This window comes from Rhynchophorus ferrugineus, unplaced genomic scaffold (genome assembly GCF_030347505.1).
Source record: "Rhynchophorus ferrugineus isolate W39M unplaced genomic scaffold, kcgeb_rfMv2 rfM3, whole genome shotgun sequence".
Lineage (NCBI taxonomy): Eukaryota > Metazoa > Arthropoda > Insecta > Coleoptera > Curculionidae > Rhynchophorus > Rhynchophorus ferrugineus.
Window position 1 is genome coordinate 55,958,708 of NW_027472582.1, and position 23,326 is coordinate 55,982,033.

General features: G+C 30.0%; 1 protein-coding gene across 50 annotated transcripts; it reads right to left on the minus strand.

Annotated features, from left to right (window-relative positions):
- Positions 1–1,714: 1,714 nt before the first annotated feature.
- LOC143194209 (inter-alpha-trypsin inhibitor heavy chain H4) lies at positions 1,715–21,782 on the minus strand. Of its 50 annotated transcripts, XM_076400795.1 has the most exons (22): positions 21,583–21,686; positions 21,326–21,492; positions 20,037–20,181; positions 19,612–19,851; positions 19,356–19,559; positions 18,426–18,689; positions 17,550–17,655; positions 17,279–17,472; positions 16,914–17,141; positions 12,065–12,350; positions 11,829–12,012; positions 10,306–10,418; positions 10,213–10,251; positions 10,125–10,154; positions 9,630–9,656; positions 9,458–9,478; positions 6,062–6,088; positions 5,879–5,902; positions 4,724–4,750; positions 2,714–2,827; positions 2,484–2,649; positions 1,715–1,852 (listed from the first exon to the last, which is right to left on the minus strand). In XM_076400795.1, exons 3-22 carry the CDS (start codon positions 20,169–20,171, stop codon positions 1,798–1,800), a joined length of 2,484 nt encoding a protein of 827 aa, XP_076256910.1. In that variant the 5' UTR covers positions 20,172–20,181; positions 21,326–21,492; positions 21,583–21,686; the 3' UTR covers positions 1,715–1,797. The 50 variants fall into 50 exon arrangements, 17 of the variants coding, with proteins under 17 accessions (XP_076256910.1, XP_076256909.1, XP_076256908.1 ...); XM_076400794.1 differs by lacking the exon at positions 21,326–21,492 and having other exon boundaries at positions 21,597–21,782; XM_076400793.1 differs by lacking the exon at positions 21,326–21,492 and having other exon boundaries at positions 21,587–21,726.
- Positions 21,783–23,326: the final 1,544 nt, after the last annotated feature.

Genomic DNA, 23,326 nt, shown 5'->3' on the forward strand with positions numbered 1-23,326 from the left:
TTTTTTCTCTTTGTGGACTTTTCGATAATATATGTAATGTAATGTACCTGGTTGAATATTGGCCGTTTGTTCGTGAAACTGAACTGGTTTTTAGATATTACATTTTTTCTAGCTATGATTGTATTTAGCATTTTTAACGGAAGTTTTTAACGGAAATATTTTGGATATTAATAGTAATAGTATAAGAATAAAGTTCATTCAGTGGTTTTCCAAGTTATCGAATCAAAATAGCTTTAGCTATTTTCCAAATATCCGTAAAAAAGTTAATTATATCGCATTATATTTTGATTATAGAATAATTTGTTTGTAAAATCTACAGAATTTTTCTTTATCGTAGTCGTTATTAAATTTGACAATATTTTTCTCCCATGAATTTGACAACAGATGTCGCTTCTGATTCTATTTTTAATTAGAATCAGAAGATTTAGAATTTTAAAGCATTATAAAACAGGTACAATTTATGTAAATAAAAATATTTTCAATCATTTTATATATTTTCCCCATTATTTTCCATCATTTTTATATAATCCATCCTTGCAATATGATCATGTCAAAAGTATGATTATGATTTGGCAATGATCAAATCATGGATCTATTTTTAGTATTTCCAGCTTCAGTATTTCGGAACTATTTGCCAGTTGAGCTATTCTGTGTTTATCTGAACAAGTGGTAATCAGAACGCACTTTTGGCGAGCTGGGTATGAGCAGTATGTCGGGTTCGGCAGAACTTCCTACTGGTGCTACAATAAAGCAGCCTATACAAGTTTTGCCACGCATGGTTGATAAAACTAGAAAGACAAAAATGGTGACCATTGCATGGTTAGCATACACTGCCCACACTACACCTTGCTGATCCCACCATGTGCACAGCAAGACTTTATGTATATGAATATTCCACTTTGGTCGATGTGGATGTCTCTCTTGGACTAACTCATGACTTCTTACGCTTGAGGTTGTCATAGTAGATTCATGAACTTCTAATCAACCTTGAATGAATATATCCCTTCGGAGTCGATGTGAATGGCTCTCCTGGAGAAATCCACGACTTTTTAGACTCGGGATTGTTGTAGTCCTCCCAAATGATCCCCAATCACAACACGCCACAGAAAGGTCTTCTTTTTGTTCTGGCAAGTAATTAAATCGCGAAACGGTTCGGAATGGTATTTTCAATCAAATAGTATCGCATCTACAAATCTGGAAATAGTTGATTCTTCAATTTCTAAGCTTTCTAATCCAATAGGTCATATAGTAATAGTTAATAAGTCAGTTCATTGGCTTTGAACTTTTTGGTTCTTCTGATATTTTTTGATTTTTCAAATCCCACAGTTGAGATATGATGGAGCAGTATATCAACGAGAATACATTTTTAGCCATTAGCGTCTAAATGCACTGAATAACTCATACTAATATAACATATATACTAAATGGATAACTGAATGTTTATGTGGAGATAGGTATTTCATACAGGGAAATGTCAAAACTGTCACATTTAATAGGGAGCTTAGGTTGTTTAACAGTTATTCATAAATAGATAACGCTGATCAAAACCAATTCAAGCAATAATAATAGTTTAGTAATATGCTAACAACCTTTGCTCTTTTAGTTGTTACTCAAAAAGGCAGAGACTTTAATAGGTTGAGCAGTTTAAAGTGGAAATGCTGCCCACGCAATCCCTGTTGTGGAACAATCCTAATTATAAAAAAACTTCAACAAATTTGTTGTTATTTTAATTAAAGTACATGGCATACAAAACGTGTCAAAAATATATCACCTAACATTAATTATTAGCTAATTAACTTAACCAAGAATAGCTTTTTGGTTAGAGGGAGACGGACAGCAAACACCTGCATAACTGAAAATAAATTCAATTATTATATATTTAATAATAATAGCATATCAGGTGAATTTTCGTACAAAAGGTTTAAAATATTTGAAGGTGCAAAATGAACATTAGCGCTAATAATATATCTTGAAAAATTAAAATAAGAATACATGATGTATATATTTTTAGATTCTGGCATGTATTCTGATATTGTTTACTTAAAAAATGCATTTATTGAAAATAAACTGGGTGCGTACAGTATGCTACTCTGCGTGTTTTACTCCTTATTGCTAGTCATTTTTAAAACAAACATTATCATTTAGTTAATTATATAATTTGGTTAATTTATATTGGTCATCTTCGGCACTAACAATTCCATTAGGTTTTAGCATTTAGTTTTTATAAAATCAACAATTGTGATATGACGAAATAATTTGACCATGCTTGTCTAAAAGCGCTTGATGGGCTTCGGCAACAAATTTTATCAAATCAAATCAATAGTAATATGAATTCAATCCATTAGATTTAATAGTTAGGTTAAATTATTTAGCAGTTACGTTAATACTTCACATTTTCAGTAATAGATATTGCTCATCAAAATACATGCAAAACTAATAGTTAATTATGAAAATGTACGAAATATAGAATAAATAGCACATACCTTTTTTGTTCACAGAAATACTTCTTGTAAGTCTCTAAGTCTGTTAAATAGCTATGAACCTTTGGACATTCGTGAAGCAGTGTACAATGACCAGTAGAATTATTTACGGAATTTGAACATTCCTTTCCATCGCCAAGTTGTTCATTCAATCCTAATGTATATTTCTCTAAAAATTAAAATACGTATAAATGAAATATGTCAAAAAGATCGACTATAAATTAAAAACTTACTTTCATTTATAGAAAGAGTTTCGTTATTGTTGAGGACTTTTTCTATCCAAGTTGGATTTTGCGTAGTTGATGGTAAAGAGGGTGTTGTAGAAACACTAGATATCTCAGGCCACACTAAAGCAGAATTTGTTTCAAGTTATTTAATTGAAACAAGTGATCTTAACTAACAAGTCATCTTGCAGAATGCTTAGATATATATATATTCTTAGCTTTAAACAATTTAACAAATCTTATACAACAATGTTCAATGACACTTGATGCAGTAACCAATCCAGATTATGGTTGCAATAAATCGAAATCTTGGTTATTTAACCTTGTAAAGCATCAATTCGGTTACTGACATGCAGAAATCTTTCCAAAGTCGACGTTTTACCACAAACAATAATATTGTACTTTTACAATCTTAACAGGTTAATTGTTGATAATTGTTAAAGTCCCCGGCCTGACACATAGATGGCGCTACTAGAATTAAATCCATATGTTTTTTTGTTAGCCTTAACCCTCAAAAGGTGTATAAGTTTGACAGCTATCGGATCATTAGTTTGTGAATTATAGCATTTTGACTGAAGGGCCTTTGTTATTGTGAAAAAAAAATGTATAAAAAGAAATTTAGTGTGTTGATAAAATATTGTTTTTGCGGGGAAAATATACAGTTGAAGCAAAAACTTGGCTTGATGCCGAGTTTCCGAATACTGCCCCAGGAAAATCAAATATCAGGGATTGGTATGCTAAGTTTATACGTGGTGAAATGAGCACCGAAGATGGTGAATGCAGTGGATGCCTAAAAGAGGTTGTTACCGACGAAAATATTTAAAAAATCCACAAAATGATTTTGAATGGCTGTAAATTGAAATTGTATGAAATAGCAGACACTCTAAAAATATCAACTGAACGTGTACATCATATCATTCACGAACATTTGGGTATGAGAAAGCTCTGTGCAAAGTGGGTGCCGCGCGAGCTCACTTTTAACCAAAATCAATGACGAGTTGATGATTCGGAACATTATTTGAAGATGATAAAGCGTAATAAACCCGAGTTTTTGCGTCGATATGTGGCAACAAATGAAACATGGCTCTATCATTTCACTCCGAAGTCCAATCGACAGTCATCAGAGTGGACTGCACACGATGAACCCGCTCCAAAGTGTGGGAAATCGCAACAGTCGGCTGGCAAGGTTATGGCGTCTATATTTTGGGATGTGCATGGAATAATTTTCATTGACTGCCTTGAAAAAGAAAATATCATCAACAACGATAATTATATAACGTTATTGGACCATTTGAAGGACGAAATCGTCGAAAAACGGCCGAAATTGAAGAAAAAAAAACTGGTGCTTCACCAAGACAACCATGTCAAAAATCCAAGAATTGGGCTTCGAATTGCTTCCTGATCTACCCTATTCTCCACATCAAGGCCCCAGCGACTATTTTCTGTTCTCAAATATCAAAAGAATGCTCGCTAGGAAGAAATTTTCGTCAAATGAAAAGGTGATCGCCGAAATTGAGGCCTATTTTGAAGCAAAGGACAAATCGTACTATAAAAATGGTATCGAAAAGTTGGCAAGTCGCTATAATCAGTGTATCACCCTTGAAGGGAATTATGTTGAATATAAAAACTAATTTTGCCAAAAAAGGCCGGGGACTTTTCAATTGACCTGTTATTGGGAGATTCAAATTATGTAGCAAAATGTTTCATTAGAGCTGAATCATATTTGTATACCTAATATAATAGATTAAGAAAAAATTTATATAATATCGCCTGAAGCATAAATTAACGCAACATCTAGAAATATTCCCTAAAATAAATGAAAGTAGTATGCTGAAAAGCAACTAATAGAAAATGAGAGAAAATTGAATGAGAAATGAGAAAAATTAGTGTGATTACAAAGTGTGATTAGAACTATTTTAATGGCAAAATATTTAATACATTTTATAAAATAAAGGAAAATTTTTATACGTATGTCATGATTGACTGTTCCATAAAATTTTGAAATACTAAAATATTTACCTGGTTCATCAAAAGTAACCCTGATATCTGAAAAAAGTGAATGTTAATAAAGTTACTCCAAAGAAAATTATAAGCCAAGTTATAAGTATCCATATTTTGTTATTTAAACTAAAAATAAATTTTTTTAATAGCCTTTGTTCGACAATTAAATTAATCATCATTCAAAATAATAGCTATTTGTCAAGTTTCTAACGAGATGCATCAACTTGATGACTGACTTTTATATCAACAAAACAATTAACGGAGAATTCTAGTGTTGAAATTTGAAAAAATTATTTTGTCATATTTTAAACTGTTAATCCGATAAGAATATTCCCTTGAGACGATTTTCCAAGACTTAAGCTATTTTCGTAAATATAACAGTTTTAGTGACGTGTCGTATAAAAATAGAACTTTATAGACGCTTTTCGGTTTTTTTTTTTTGAACGGTTGAACATGATATCTCAAGTTCCACTGAACTGAACTACTTCAAATTTAGTGCAAGCCTTCTCTATATATCTCGCTATCGAGTTAGTGAAGAGTAATACAAAAAATTACAGACATCCATTTAGCTTTACCGAAATCCCAGACTAAAAAGGCGGAATACCCACCAAAACTTCTATATCATGGTAGCAGAAAATTTACATTTCTGTAAAAATATTATTTCAAAATTTCTGGCTTAACATTATTTGAAACACTTTGAGCCCAAGAATCGCTTCATTCATACCTAAATTAAAATAGGAAATTCAAAATAATTTTCAACAAGAATAATACTGATTACATAATATCATATTGAATAAGTAAAGCTATAAATATATAATAAATTACTTTTTGATATTCTGATTATTGTAATTAATATAAATAAGAAATATTATTGACAAGTTATTCAGTTCGCATACAATTTACTGTCCACATTGGCGTTATTCTCATTAATTAATAATTCATACGAATTATATTAGGTATACAAGTAAGTTTCCACCGTTTGACAAAATAATACACCATTAAAGTATTGAAATTGAGTTATAAGAGATAAAAGGTCAGATAAGAGTGTAAATGTTACAAGAACATAACGATTTAAACATATTATAATGACAATGAATGAATATTTATGGACTCTCATCCCGAATGAGTTAAGTATAACAGATTCATATTAGCTAGAGTTTCAAATATATTTACCTGGTGCTCCTGGCAAACTATCAGCTGAAAATAAAATATACGAATTAACGAAAAAAAAAACATCATCTATAAAATAGTAAATATTATAAATGTTTCATTTAGTTCTTATTCAACGAAGTTTTCTTTCACTCACTGACTTATTTCGTACATATACTTCCAAATGTCATCCACTTAAATAATTACCTTCAAATCTACTGGCACTGCCGCTTGCTGAAAATCAGATAAATCAATTAGTAAAGATAAACCTCTAACCAGAAGAAAATAAATATATCAGATTTTCATTTAAAATATGTTCTATTGAGAGTCTTTGTCCATATCTATGTTATTTTGAAAATCTAATCCGTAATATACAGACTATGTTATCTTTTTATCCAGATGTAAAATTATTATTTAAATCATGTTTGATTATAAAAAACCGTTCCATCAAGTAAATGGTTAATTTAAATTGATTGACTATAATAATTAATTTCATGACAGGTATTTTCTTAGAAAAAAACAATTTTCAAAAACATTGTATTTCTATTAAAATTTTGTTTACTTGATATAGCTTCATAACCGCATTATATTGTTAAAAATAAGAAAATTTTATATGTTCTATAAGAAAGCTGAAAAACATTTAAAAAAAACTCTCTTAAGCTACAATATTTTCATCGTAATCGTAATTCTAATTATAAATATGAAAATAGCATTAATGTCCTTAGTGGTAGCTTACGAAATAGTATTATGTTATTAAGGACAATATTAGTTAAAAAATATGATAATATCTGATATCTGATAACCTAGCATTATATTATTTACAATAGATTGGACTTTCAGTAAAGTTAATATATTGTCTATTCAAAGTTTTTTTAGTAATGCGTCATGGATATTTGTGACGTCGAAACATTACAATGTTGCCGCAGCGACTCTGAGTTTTAGTTCAGTTTGGTTTTGAAATACAAATAAATTTTAATATAAATCAAATAATTGAACAAAATTGTTACCAAATATAATTTATTTTAACATTAATTTATAGGTAAGAGTTAAAATCTCTTATCACTATTGCTTTCAAGAATTTTTCATACATGCCGTCTAGTTGTCAGATGTACGCTAGATAATTCAAAATATTAGTTATAACAGGTTACAAGTTATAAACCGGCAAACATTATTTTAGCCCTCTATTTTGATAAATTTTAAGTCGCTCCGTAATATATCACATTACTTTGTTCGATAATGCAGAAATCAATAGATATTCAGGCGGCTTTAATAGGTTATTTCGAAAAGGAACGATATAACGGAGATAGTGCCCCCTTTTGCCGGTAAATTTCATTAGTGAGGTAATTATTGGTGATCTTAAATAAATTAAGTTCCTACAATTTTATTAAAAATATTTTTAGCGGGTTGCTGCTGTGCTAAATATTACTGTATTATTAGTACTGTGAATAACATCGCTTACAAAATGAAGAATAATACGTTAGACTCACCCAAGAAAACCCGTTTACGTACAAAGTGGGTGACGAATCTTGACCATCTTGATATTGTCTCTATTCTAGGACAAATATATGAAATGTATACCGACAGTAAGGCACACACAACTATTTTATCGATATAAACATAATTTCATAAAATTATTTTAGATAAAATTGTCTCTCTGGAAAGTATACATAAAAGAATTAGGGACATGCAGCTTTTTGCGGGATGTCCTTGAGACATCCTTTCATACACTCTTACAGGGCATAGGGTTTTAATGGTGTAAAGATAACCCTGGGAGTGGTTTAATGGAACTTCTTGACATTACCTTAAAAATAATTCAATTAAAGGTATACAATAATATAAGAAACTTGAATATTTCGAAATGGTTTATTGTGGCACTCTTGGTAAGACAGTGACAAAAAAAGTGTAAAGACAATAAAAATGTACGGAAAAAGGTAAAAGTTACAATAGCATTCAATTGGGCTTTATTGGTTATTATATTTCTTAATAGTTAATTGCACATATATTGGTTTTACACTGGTTGAGAAGGATATTCCATCAAAAACTGTTTAGATATGTGGAAGGAAGCATTGTCAACCATAACACCTTCGGTTTGGATGAACTCGATAAGACATACAAAGGAAGTAATTGATAAATGGTGGAATCGTGAACATGTTTTAGACAGATTAGAAATGAACAGTTTAGTGATTGAATTGGACAGTGACTCGTAAAGTGAAAGTAACTGAAGAAACTTCAGGATATGCGATAATGCTGTACAATGCTGAAAATTCCTGAGACATAGTGATGAGAGTGGAAACAACTAAAGGTATGCACATAATTAACTGAATATAACTGTAGCAAATGGCATTGTAGGGCGTAAAAGAATTGTGTGCACACACATGATTTTAACTATTCAAAAATAAATATAAGCATTAAGTTAAAACGTATGAGGAGAGAATGAATACTAACTGTTTTGTAGATATGGCAAATGCATTAGACAGAATTCAGTGATTAATTTTATCAAGAATGGTGTACAGATGTAGTAGCAGAAGAAATAAAAATACAGTAATACCAAGATGACTTGCCAAGTGAATACACCATCGAAGGAAACAAGAACTAAAAATAGAAAATAAATATGCTCTCGAATGATAGTAAAATACGTTTACTCCAGGGGAATACCAATACATAAAAATACGCACCTAGAAAATCTACATGGATGGTGTGGAAAAGAGTTCAATATACACAAAACAAATCTAACCTACAAACTATTATACCTGTGTTCTTAATTGCAGTTTTAAGTCCTTCGATAATATATGTATTAGATGTACTATAATGTTAAAATAAATTATTATTTTATTAGAATTTTCTTGTATGTCCAAGTCAAACTGAACTACAACTCAGTGTTTATGTGGCAACATTGTAATGTTTTGACGTCACAAATATCCACGACGCATTAATAAAAAAAATTGAATAGACTACATGTTACAAGGCGATACACTTACCAAAAATTCACTATTATATTAACGGAAAGATGTTCATGTTTCTGCTTAAATATGCTTTCAATAATAACTCACATTATTCAATAATGTAATTAAAACAAAAAAATCGGAAATTAAAGCTAGAATACCTTGGAGACTTAATCGATTCTGATTTAAACGTTTACAGCAATTAATGGGAACTCTAACCAATATATATATATATATATATATATATATATATATATATATATATATATATAACAAATGGTATAAACTATGCATAATAAGCTTCCTTTTATGGCTTTGAGTACTGTAATTAATATAAACCGAATAAGAATAAGTAAATTTCACTGAAATTATTTTCCGTAAGTAGAAATTCTTTCAGATAAATTATATTAGCTTCAATGGCTAAGGCAATAGGATAACTTTCTTTAGCAAGAGTTCCTTTAGCAAGATGAGAAAAACTATCTCGGCATGACAGTAACCAAGTTGGTAAAACGGGATGTATGTAATTCTGGAATTGTCTCTAAATTAGCCATTTGCCAGTTGGTATTGATATTTACAGACACGATATTTAAGTATAATATATTTCAATTTTGATACCTATTAAGTAATTATATAATTATTAATTTTTTTTATTTATATTTACCTATTAATCCTCCTACATTAGCTGAAAAATATAATACACTAATTAGCAAAATAAAAAGTCACTAATTAAACAATAAACATAATAATATTTTCAATGATTTCTTAATTAAGGACTTGACTCATTGATATATTTTATGAATTAACTTCTAAATGCAATCCACTCAAATAATTACCTACAAATCCACTGCCAATACCAGTTACTGAAAAATAGATAAAGAAATTAGTAAAAGCAACACTCTATCTACAGCAAAATAAATAAAATTAAGTTCTTTATTTAAAATTTTTCTGCTTGATATTATGTACTGATTATCTATGTTGTTTTAATTACATTTAATCGATAATCTGTTATATATAAGGTATATTCTTATAACATATATGGCTGACAAAAGAACTGTATGGCATTTTAAGTTTTACATTAATTTTACTTTCATTTCTTGCTGCAACTGATTCACAGATTTGGCGTAAAAACTGTTATATAGAATAAAGACATCCAAATATAAAAACTTATATTATAAAAGGACCTGTTCATTTGAAATTTAGGGTTTGAATTAAAAATATTGTATTTAAATTATGTATTAACGATATAACGGTATAACGATGTATTAATGATGATTAGTGTAACTTTAGGTCAATAAGACTACTTAAATAAAACATGAAAACATATTTACCTCCAGGAGGTGCGCTGTATAGTGGCCCAGCTGAAAATAATTATCTGTTAATATACATATATCCAGTGAGTATATTTTTATATATTACCTCCAAATAATGGTGTCGTTAAATATTGTTTATTAAAACCTTAAAAAAGAAAAAGTAAATATATTTTTATTTAAGGATATTTTTCACTTTTACTCGCAAATGTTGGCTCTTTTGATGCATCCTCAAGGTCTAAAGCGGATGTTGCGTTCGGTTTAACAACTACCAATGATGTAATATCCGTGACAAATGAGTACTTCAATGCTATTCTGTAAAATATAATTAAATATGTAAAAGCAATCTACTCAAATGAAGTGAGAATATAATAAAAATCAATAATCAATTCCCCTACTTATAGTTATGTCAATTGAAAAACAATCAATTAAAGTATTGTATTTGTGTTTAGCATACTTAAAAAGATTATTTAAAACTTCATTATAAAATATTTCTTTTTTTAGTTTATTAGTCCTTTAGTTTATATTTTATAATAGCTCTTTCAGAATACATTCATCATTCGAAGTTTAAATATAATGAATTATTGGAGGAAAAAACAGTTCAACCTCTCAAAAAAACTCCCTCGGATCAGTCACCGGTTGATATAGCAGCTATTTCTACAAGCAAACGTCTTTCTACAGATGTCCACAAGAGATAAGAAGGGCCAAATAGAGGAACAATGGCTAATATACAAATTGACTCAAAAAGTTACAATATCGCTCTCTCAATACTTGCAAGAAAGAGGATCTACTACAATTTCATATGCAAAAATCACAAGTTAGTCCAGGAAAACCATTCACATTGATACCAACTCGTATATTTATAACCCTAGTTTTCCAGCGTAACTTGAGGTAGAAATAAAATATAACTACTGAGAGCCAACTATTAAACTGTTACTACCGATGTCTACCGAGGTCAAACGAATAAATAGAACGACGGCTGTTGAAAAAAAAATAATAGCATTTTCCATGACAGCGCTCAAACAACAGTTTTGAAGTATATACTGTTGAAGGTCAAACTAGAGGTTCTATCACAATGCACAAGACCCATCTTGATTACTACTTATTCAGATTGAGTCTAACGTAGCTTCTTAAATAATTCATGCATATATTTATGCTGTTGCATAATTAGCTGATAAACGAACATGTAAATATAAAACCAAAATGTTAGCAAAAGGCAACTCACCAACAAGTTAATCTCACACGCATACAAGCTGATGAAGATGCTAGTATAAATGAAATGAAATATTTGGAATCACTAGAATTAATACAAAGATATGGAAAATTGAGTCACCACTTGAATAAACCACCAATTTTGAAAAATGGTTAAAATAGATACAATCAATATTCACATTATGATATTAAGAAAAGCTGATTTTTTCAACTACCAGTAATGAATACTGAATACTAATATCCTCGATATCAATGTAAAAATAGGAAACAGGATTAAATTTAGATTAGATCATAACTAGATCATTAGATCCGTGCTCCATCGCTAGTGACTTCCATCCAATGCGAATGTATGTATCATTTAATAAGAACCACATAAATAAACCTGTGCCGCATCCAGTAATTGACTTGAGTGTTTCATATTTTTATAAGAAGGCATTTCTTTCGGTTTTAAGGGAAACGTTTGATAACAAATATCCATTCAGATTACTAAAATTCATATAAAGATATACTCACTCTAAAGCTTTAGCAGTAATAGCTTCTTTATCCTTTGCAACTTTTTTCTGTTCCAGAAGTTGTTGAACAGTTAAATATGCCCATAATCTTTCCAGTGAACCTGAAGATTGATAAACTTTTGGCTCCAAAATTATAGGTCCACTGATCCCTAATGCTTCGACAGCAGTTGCCTCAAAACCGACGGCTGAAAGTCACAGGATAAACGTAATAATTTCTCATTCATGAATAAAACCTACCTGTGATTCCTGCAGTGCATAGCTCAGTGCCTTTGAACAAAATAGGAAAGTGAGTCCTTGTCACATTTTTCACCTTGTCTACATATTTAAAAGTAACATTCGTCAACAAGGGCGAAGAGATCTCCTGGTAGAAATTGCGTAATTGCAAACTGGCATCTGCTGCTTCGTAAATGTGTCTGGCAAATCCTTGGTTTTTCAGTGAAAGCTTTTGTAAAAATTCTTTATCGGCGCCTGATCCAAACGACAAAGCGAAGATGGGTACTTTGTACTCATTCTGTTCAGTTATCTACGAAATAGATGCATAAATACCTAACAGATTTTAACCGACTTCAAAAAAAGGAGGAGGTTCTATCTTTGACAGTACATATATTTTTTTTAATGTGTATCAGCCGATTTCTCCATCAATTGTGGAACTCCATAGGAAACAAGTCAGGACCTAATGGGGCATGAAATCGAGAGAATTGATTGATTTCAAAGACACGTAAAAAGTTTTCACATATTTTATGATCTAAAGTATGAGATATTTCGGTATAATGTTATTGCAGAACTGATGTAACGGAAGACCGGAAGTCGTGTATTGCAAAGTCGTTCAGTTTGCTTTTTAAACACTAACCAATTGTGTATATATATTAGAATATAAAATTCGAGTCGTAAATAGTTTAAATAAGGTTTCTGTTTATTTTTATTTAGTTATTACATCGATTATTACGTACATATTTTATTTTAAAGCGTTTTTTCTTGTGCTATAAGTAAAAGTTTGATTATTTTTTTAATTTTCCTTAGGTCCTTATTAATTTTTTGAAGTCGGTTCAATTTTTAAAAAAATATTTTATTTATATTTTATTAAGTGAATAAGTTAGTATTGTATTGTAAATGTCTATTGGTAAATGCAATCTGACTGCTACAAGTAAGTAAATCTAATATATATTCTAATATAATAATATAAAGTATTTAAAAAATCTCGTTAAAAAGTTTAAATCATCATAGAAAAAATCTAATAATCCACATCAGTTTGGTTTTATGAGCAAAGATTTAACAATTGATCAAATGCATAGAATATTATATCTTATTATCACATGCAGTCACAATAAAACCTGAGTCTAGTAGCTTGAGATGCATCTAGGCGCGAGCATCTATCAGAAAAATCACATCAAAAAGCGAAGAACTGTAATTAAAATGGAAAAATGTCATTGGTTATTTGGAAGAAGATCTAAATTATCCATAGATACTAAGTCTCTGTTATATAAGCAAATATTATAACATCAATTGAAAAGTCCCCAACCTGACACATAGATGGCGCTACTAGAATTAAATCCATATGTTTTATAGTTAGCCCTAACCCTTAAACGATACGTGTATAAATTTGACAGCTATCGGATCATTTCTTTGTGAATTACAGCATTTTGAATGAAGCAACTTTTGTTATTGTGAAAAAAATGGATAAAAAGGAATTTCGCATGTTGACAAAACATTGCTTTTTGAAGGGAAAAGATACAGTTGAAGCAAAAACTTGGCTTAATGACGAGTTTTCGGACATTGCCCCAGGAAAATCGACTATCAAGTATTGATATACCAAGTTTAGACGTGGTGAAATGAGCACCGAAGACGGTGAACGCAGTGGGCACCCAAAAGAGATTGTTGCCGACGAAAACATTAAGAAAAACCTGAAAATGATTTTGAATAACCATAACTTGAAATTAAATGAAATAGCAGACACTGTAAAAATATTCACTGAACGTGTACATCATATCATTCACGAATATTTGGGCATGAAAAAGCTCTGTGCAAAGTGGGTGCCATGCGAGCTAACTTTTGACCAAAACAACGACGAGTTGATGATTCGGTGGAGTATTTAAAGATGATCAAGCGTAATAAACCCGAGTTTTTATGTCGACATGTGGCAATGGGTGAAACATGGCTCCATCATTTCACTCCGAAGTACAAACGACAGTCATCCGTTTGAACTGCACACGATGAACCCGCTTCAAAGTGTGGGAAAACGCAACAGTCGGCTGTCAAGGTTATGGCATCTGTATTTTGGAATGCGCATGGAATAATTTTCATTGACTACCTGGAAAAAAGAAGGAATCGACAGCGACTGATACATAACGTTATTGGACCGTTTGAAAGACGAAATCGCCGAAAAACGGCCGCATTTGAAGAAAAAGAAAGTGCTGCTTGACCAAGACAATGTGCCGTGTCACAAATCAGTGAAAACGGTGGAAAAAATCCATGAATTGGGCTTCGAGTTGTTTCTTGAAATTTGTTTTCAATTAAAAGGTGATCGCCGAAACTGAAGCCTGTTTTGAAGCAAAGGATAAATCGTATTATAAAAATGGTATCGAAAAGTTGGAGGATCACTATAATCAACGCATCACCCAACGCAAGGGAATTATGTTGAATAAAAAATAACAAATATTGCCAAAAAAATGTGTTTTACTATGGTAGGCCGGGGACTTTTCAGTTGACGTTTTATATAGACTTACGGAGTTCAATTATTGGAATGTTTTGCGAGAAGTAATATAAACATAATACAATTATTTCAGGAACAGCTACTTACACTGAGGCCTTCGAATTCCGATAGTTGTAGTGGAAATTAAGATATTCGCGACAATACATGAAGAAAGACTCTATTCCTATGTAAACACCGAAGTGGCGCAACTCTTGGACAACACTGAGCTAGGACGCAGGTTCAACAGAACCAAATCTTGTGATCTTTTAGTGTAATGTTATTATATTTATTATTACAGACTAAATAAAGACCAATGGACCTTCATAGATAAGAAACTAGTTTGAAATAGCTGTAGAGAAAGAGACAAAAGAGACACAAACTACCTATATGTCCCAGCCATATAAATTGATATAAATCGTTGATATGACAAATTGATAAAAAATACAGAGCAACACAAGACAAAAAAAATAATTAGATACGAAAAGTAACCTGGTCCTAAACTCTTGCTTCATAGTAAAATAGTTTTTACATCCTGACATTGAACAATTGTTCATTCCTTCAATATTGTAATAGAATTTTCCGCGGAAAATATGGAGCTATTTTATAATAAAATGACGTAAGTTACAACCCATGTAGTTCTTAACAAGATTCGTCCACAAAAACTATTTTAATAAATTTCAAATAATTATTCTTTGTTGAATTATATAATTACAGTTCGTATTGTTTCATATATTTTTATTGCTTTTTTTGCATATACGTGCATTCGACTTTAAAGCGTGTGTCATTTAATTGTTTATCTGCTCTTTCTCGATTATAACAATAAATAGATATAGTCTAATTTAAAATTGACTTTAATTATCTAGTTGTAGAATTAGAAAAACGCGATTATAAATAGAATTGATCAAAAAGATAATGTGTTCTTTTAAATCGACATTTTATATTACTTTAAAATGTGTTAGAATACACTATTGTAAATGCGCTTTTTCAAGCAAATTGCGAGATTTTCTCAGAGGCTGCCTCTAGAATAATCAAACCAGATATGAAAATTATCCAATGCATAGTTTGAGAATAAAATTAGACTTATTAGATGATTGAATGTATTTTGATCAGCGAAATCAATTGCTGAAAATGTGGAGTATAAAGCTAAACAACTGTTACATGAGTTAACGTAACCGTACAAATGGAAATATTGAACATTTCTCTATATAAATCAATGGTTCTCTATTTTGTATTACTGAGTTATTTAGCGTAAAGAGACAGTAATCAGACAGACAGCATTTTCGACATTCGATACTTTAGTTATTTGATTTTAAATAATCTTTTATGGAAGTCTAACAAACACATTTAGAAACTTATGGTGATGCTGATCTGTCACACTCCAATTGGTGGTCTCAATAATAAAGAATGCCTATAAGGACGAAAACAGTTGAGAGTCGTAAGACTATTTGGAGGATAAATCAACTCATACTCTCAAAAAACCCTTAGACAGTTTAGCAGATGAATGAATAAACGTGTGTGTTAATATGTGATGGAAAAAATCTAAAAGAAAGAAAAATGACTGGTATACGAGCTGACCGATAATTTCATTTCGAAGCGGTTCAATATCGCTATTTCATTGTTTGTCCAGCCCGAAGGAAGTCTAAGAAAGTGTAACACCAAATTATACTTATGTTGAAATTCGTCAATTAAACAAATGGAATGACAAAACAGATACTATTATCCCAGAGGATGGAAACTCTAAACCGCGAATTGGAGAGGATACGATGTTCCTATATACCGAATGAGAAGTTCTGCTTCACCCAGCGTAATCTCACTTTTGTTTTATTTTTATGACCAAATAAACCATCTTCCTCTTATTACTTATTAAAATCGATTCAGCATAGCTTATTTAGTACACGGTTTTGGATCCTGAAGAAGTGTAAAAATTAATCTGTGTTAGGATCACTGGAATACCAACATCGCTGTTTTAACGCTGTATCATCATGTTGCCAGAAATATAGGCAAAAGTTGTAGATAGTCATAGAAGATATTTCATCTAATATACATTGCACCAACTATTCTCAGTAAAAGTTTTTTTAAGTAAAATAAATTACAATATATCCAAAAAGCCATTCAAGCAAAATATAACCCAAGGTCTTACACTTCTTTGATGGCTCATGTAATTTGGTCTATATTCTCCATCTAATTTCATTGATTTTAAATTTTCAAGAGCTAAATATTACATAATATATTAGTTTCTCACTAGAGCAAATACAATAATAACTCAAATGAAATTAGTTTATATACTAAAATATATATATAAAATATATAAATATATAAATATATAATATAAAAAATATATAAATACTCGACATTTAAAAAAAAAACAACGATAACGTAATATTTTTAAAAACTTACAGTAGACGTAATCCCTTCTTTTGTTCCGTAAGTCGGTTGACCATCTGTTAAAAATACAATAATTGGCTGATTTCCTTTAGGATTAAAAAACTTATTGACAACTGCCAAAGCCGTTTCTAAACCTTTCTGTATATCAGTGCCACCAGCAGCCCGTAACTTTTCTACCACTTCTTTGGCTTTCTTAATATTTTCAGGCGACGCTGGGAAGGAATCAGGAAGAATTTTTAACTGAAAAATAAAAAAGGTGTTGACAATATATATATATATATATATATATATATATATATATATATATATATATATATATATATATATATATATATATATAGCATAAAATTACAAATTGTTTGATATTCTTTACTTACAGGTTTAGAATCTTGCTCTTCTCTGGGATATCCTTGAAAACTAAATACATAACCCTCTTGATAGCTGATATTTGCGTGTTCAATATCCCATACACTGACAGCACTATTAAAATCAACAATACTGAACGTATCGTCTGTTTTTAGTTCATCTAAGATACTGTTCATTGCTTCTTTCAGTTGTTCTATTTTTCGTCCTATTACAATACATTTTAATATTAGAATAATTATAACATATTATACTTAAGACATATAATAGAACACGAAATATTACCTGACATACTGCCACTAGTATCTAACACAAACAATATTTGTTTATTTAAGGGTGTTAGATCCTCGGGAGCGAAGAAATGAACGAAATATCCACCATCCACAAGAACCTAAATATAATACAATATCAGTACAACAAAATATACAAATTTAAAATAAATATGCTTCAAATAAAATCAGTCAAATTGACAAGATACGTTATTACTAAATTGTACTAGAATTCTTCAGTAAAAACTGATGCTCGATTATTAACTAGAATAAGCTCTTCATTTATAGAAACATTCCTACAAAATTGAATAAAAGTTTATAAGTTATACACTCCTAATCAAGAAAAACAAAAACTAAAAATATTATAACTTAAATATTATCTAATATATATTTAATTAATTGTCAAGCGTAATTTCACAAAAAAAAACTATTTACACGAATATATTTTGGCATTGTTATCAAATTCTAGCAGCTCCAAATAACATGATGTCTATACGTGTTACGTGTTATGGAACGACGTTCAATTAGTTATTTGTTTATAAATAACAAGTGTTTTTATTTTTAATCTTTATACAGTGTCGAAACTAACCAATAAACTGCAGTATTGTTAGCATGTCAATGGATCACGCAGGTCGCTACCTATTATTCTTGAAATTATTTATTGAGAAAAACTATTTTTGACTAAAATAACTTCGTATCACAGTAATTAGAAAATATTTTCTATACTTATACGGTTTTTCCAATCTTACCATGGTTTCTAAGTAAAAATTTTACAAGTTACAACAATAAAACTTAATAGAAACATAATGGTTAATATTATAGAAATGTATTCTAGGACAAAATTTGTACTATAAAGAGAAACAAATCTGAAAAATATAAAATATATATTTACCTCTCCACCCTGTGGATCTCTAGCTACGTCGTACTGAACGATAAACTGTCCACTTAATCCATTGTCCTCTTTACCACCTAAAATACTGGTCAATAATTTTTGCTTTACTACATCAGGATTGAAAGAGATAACGGCAGCCGTATCATTAACCATCTGGATATCAGCTTCAGGATCTGCCTTGTCGTCATTCTTTGATATCTCATTTCCTGATCGTAGTGATGGTACTTTCACAAACTTCAGAGGTCGGGATTCTATTATATCAACCTACATAAATAAAAATAATTATATTAAAGCAGAAATATAAAAATAATTAAAAATGTGCTTTATATAATTCGTTATAGTTCTAATTAAATATACCATTGTAACGTTCATGGTTCATTATCACCAAAATACATTAATTAATGTATTTCTTATCCGTTTCTAGCCTTATCGATAATTATTTAATCATATGCCTTAAACGATAACCCTAGATAGTTTTACCCTAATGAGAAAATAATAACATAATATATGTTCTATTTTGAAAACAAATGAATCATATTTAAAACGAGATCCCGAAGACTGACAGCAGAGCACAGTGTAAATAACCCAAAGTTATATTATTAGAAGGCTAAATATTTTTGCTAGTCAATACTTATACAATACTATATAATATATTTCAATGTGAACCGGTATGAAAAGAATCACATTAAAAGATACATACTTATAACCTTGATTTTATAAAAATATTTCTATTAATATACATCAGATAACAAGCCAAAAAGTAAGAAGAATCCAAGATAATTACGTTGCTGTTATTAAAGATTCTATAAAAAGAATGAGTATTTCAGAACCTGTTTCAGTATTAATGTTACGAGGATACAATAAAAAATAGTCGAATATATCAGTTTTTAAAATTGAAAGCATTCAACTTCTTGATTTTTTATAACTTACCTCAACGGCTAGTTTTTTAACAGGTTGTCCTGGATTGATATTCAAAACTAGTTCGTATTTTTCGGTTTTTCTTACTAAAAGTTCTTCGTATCGAAGGTAAAACGTTGCCTTGCTTTGAGGCTCGATATTAACCGATACTGTAAACCGGTTAGAATCTCTGGCACTAACAGCAACATGGGCAGCTCCAATTCCACTAGCAACGGCCTAAAATAAAATGTATTCAAACTCCGTCATCAAAACAAAAATTGTTTCTCACTTGATCGTAAGTTTTTTTGGCTTCCTCTTTTTCTTTCACGTATGCTTCATACTTTTTACCATCGATCTCCATCGTAAAACCGGAAATAAATGCCTTCTCCGGTGTCACAATAGAAAAGGTGGTTTCTTGGGCCTTAGTGTTGAGATTTTTTACTTTGCTAGTAATGAGAGTTTTGGCGTAGCGGTTAGACACATTGGTGTGTAGTAACATTTCATATATTTGTGGAATAACATTTGCATTCTGCAAAAATGTTTTCTTAATAACATAAAAGTGTAACATATTTTCTGCTAAATTTATTTAAAAATTAATCACTAATAAATAAAATAACAATAGTTATTTATTAAGTAAGTTTAAAATGATGTTATTGCAAATATATAATATTGTGATTTTATTTATGAATTAATATGGTCTAAATCTAATCATACCTTTTCAGCGTCATTTTCTGAAGTGCTCTCTTTTATTTTTTCTGTTGTTACAACATATTCTCGTTTGGAACGAGCATAAACAGAACATAACAGTGTCAAAAATATTAAATATAATCCTATCCCTTTTGGCTCCATTTCAGTAACTCTAAAAACAAAAGTAACATTAACTTTAATTATTGGATCTGTGCAAAAACATGCTTTGTTTTATCTAAAACTCAAAATATTATCTCACATATATTTAAAATTGGAAATACAAAACAATTTGATATGGTGTATATGAACTCTAAGATATGGCATTATTATTTTTATTTAAAGTACAAAATACAAATTACAAAAAACCCTCATATATTAGGTGATGTAAATAGAAAAAAACTAATTCAGTCCAACCTATTAATCAGTAAAAGAAGAATTTCTTCTGTCTGTTCTCAAAAACAATAAAATCGTCTTCGTTAAAAAGTTCTTCACTAGTACTTCTATTCCTGTAATTATCAGGCATTATTTCATGTTTTTTGTAATTAGCCTCTAAGATATGGATTACAAAATGTCGAACTAATTGCCTCTCATCTATTGTAATGCTTTCTGGCAACCTTTTATGGCTCAATTTCTTTAAGGGTTATTAATCATACTACTTTCTAAATTATCCTTTAATTATGATGAATGTTATATAAAGCTGTAACAATTTGTTTCAATGCTCCAATGAATCTCCAAGAATTCTAGTTCTATAGCCGATAAAGCATTAGTTTAAACTTAATAAGTTAACTTAATTTAAGTTAACTTAATAAATAAATCACTTAATGTTGACGTATTTCTCATAAGCTTCACTATAGAATTATAAAGAGTCTTATGGGTCAGCAATATATTAAGTATATACAACAGGTTATTATATATAATTGAACCAAACAGTTACAACAAAAAAAGTCTACAATATAACACTAACTCTGTCATATATACCAGAAAATACAATAAGTTTCTGGAACAAAAATGAAAATAAATTGAAATCATTGTCTCATCATTACAGTGATTTTAAAATTAATTGAGCAATTCTCTATGTAAGTTTATCATTACTATAATGATTTTCCAAAAGTAGGGTAAATTTAATTGTTGTTTTATTTCGAAATTGTTTGTGTTATCGTTTTTGAAACAATTCGTTACTTAATTTACTGATTTTAGGGCCAGCCGTGTAACAACAACATTTTTATAGCATTCTGAATATTTGCCGCTAAGGCTTCTGTAAAACCTCTCTTGATCGTATTTCGGCGTCTAATTAATTTTGAGACGGTGTCTAATACCTTTTTCGTGGATGAGTTTCAAATCATAAAGTATATATTATTCCTCCAACAGATTATATATTCCATTTATATATCGATGTAGCCAGAAAAAAAACAATATGCGATAAATCAAAACTATATTTAATATTTCATTTTTCAGTATTTCTATTGTTGTGGAATATTATTAACTAAAAGATAATTTGAAGAATTAATTTCAAAACGTGGAAATGAAGTACAATAAAATATAAAAAGCACTTTAAATTAAACCAAATACTTACTTACTTAAACCTACTGTTGACAAGGTCGGGTAACGCACAATACAACTGTAAAAATTAATAACCACGCTACTACCAAAAACGTTCGACCAGCAATAACAAATCTGATGGCTACGTCGCTTATCCCACTACTTTTTAATATAGAAAACCATGGGTAATTCCAAGCTACATGTACTTAACCGTTTTGTTTTGTGTTTCTTTCTGAGTATTATACGGTTTAATTTGCTACTAAATTTCATTATAATTATGTGTAAATAAAATATTGTTAGAAATATACATAAACATATTTATGGTTTTTCTTATTTATTATTTAAGTTAGAATAAATAATGTATTAAATAAACTTGATTATCTATTAAGAAAGATACTGCTGTTTATTATACTGTTAACTTTATTATCTATTAAGAATGATACTAATGTTGATTATAATGTTAATATTGTATAATAGGTCAAGTACTCCTTTCATATTACATATATACATATATTTATTTATTAACTTATTTATAATAAATAAAACTATAAACAAAATATATAAAAAAGTAAAAAAAAAAACATTCAATTCTGCATCTTCGTTTAACTTTAGATCCTCTATTACCATCGAAGCTTCTCCTAATCTAATTTTCTTTTTTTCAGATTTTCAAAAACACAAACATAAATGACGTATATTGTTTCTATCGCTTTTGGCATTTTTTCTATTTTTCACTCCAGTCAGCTCAGTTCAAATCATTTTTAGGGGTTTCAAAAGCTTTTTATATTAAAGCATTGAGCGTTTCGAGCGATACTATTACGGTCACTTTTAAACATATAGTCAAATAGAAGACGAGAGGTCTAGTTTTCTAAAAAGATTTGTCAAAGCTACTGATGCTATTACATTTCCTAATCCCGCGTATATAAGATGCTAGTCCGTCCAGGCAGCCTCTACGAAACAAAGGTCTCTGAGAGATAATTTGCCTTCCAAGTTTTCCAGTCCAAAAACATCCGCACATTAGTCAATGCCTCATGGTTTATGAGGAACGCGAACACCCATCTAGAATCAGGTATTCCATTCGTAAAAAGCTTCACGAACATGCTCAATGTGCGATTCTCCGTTGGTACCTTACAACTAGAAAAAAATAAGTTGATCAAATCCCTACCCATCCATCATGCTCGGTAGTTAAACCAAATACGGTAATCCCAGTTATATCCTAGGATCTCTATCGCACGTAAAACCCAATTTTCGTAACCCCGAAGGGACATCAGTAAAAGACCATTTCGTTCTAGCTAGTTATCCTGGAAAATAAAATGCTATTGCATTTCTTTGCAAAATGTGGACACATTTATCGCAACACAGTAAGTTCTAACACGGATTTATTTTCGCGACGAAAAAATACTTGTTTTTATATATCCTTTAGGCACATTTTCCATTATCCGTTTCGTACAAAATTCAGCAATTAAGCAGTAATTTAAGGAATCTGACTGGCAACATTACATTAAATTTTTGATGTTAGGGCGGAAAGATTTCATAAATATCGTGTATTTTCTCTTAAACGAAATTTAGTCAGCTATGTTTCTAAACGTTGTCCAAGCTTTTGATAAAGTATGGCACAAAAACCTCGAATACAAGTTAAGAAACAAATTATCTAGCCAGACGTCTTGTCGAATATTCAGATTTGAAATGACTAGGACTTGGCCTTGAACTAATGTTGTGTTTTCTTCATATCAGTGATATCCCTAAATGTAACTGACGTAACATTACTAAGTGGACTACTG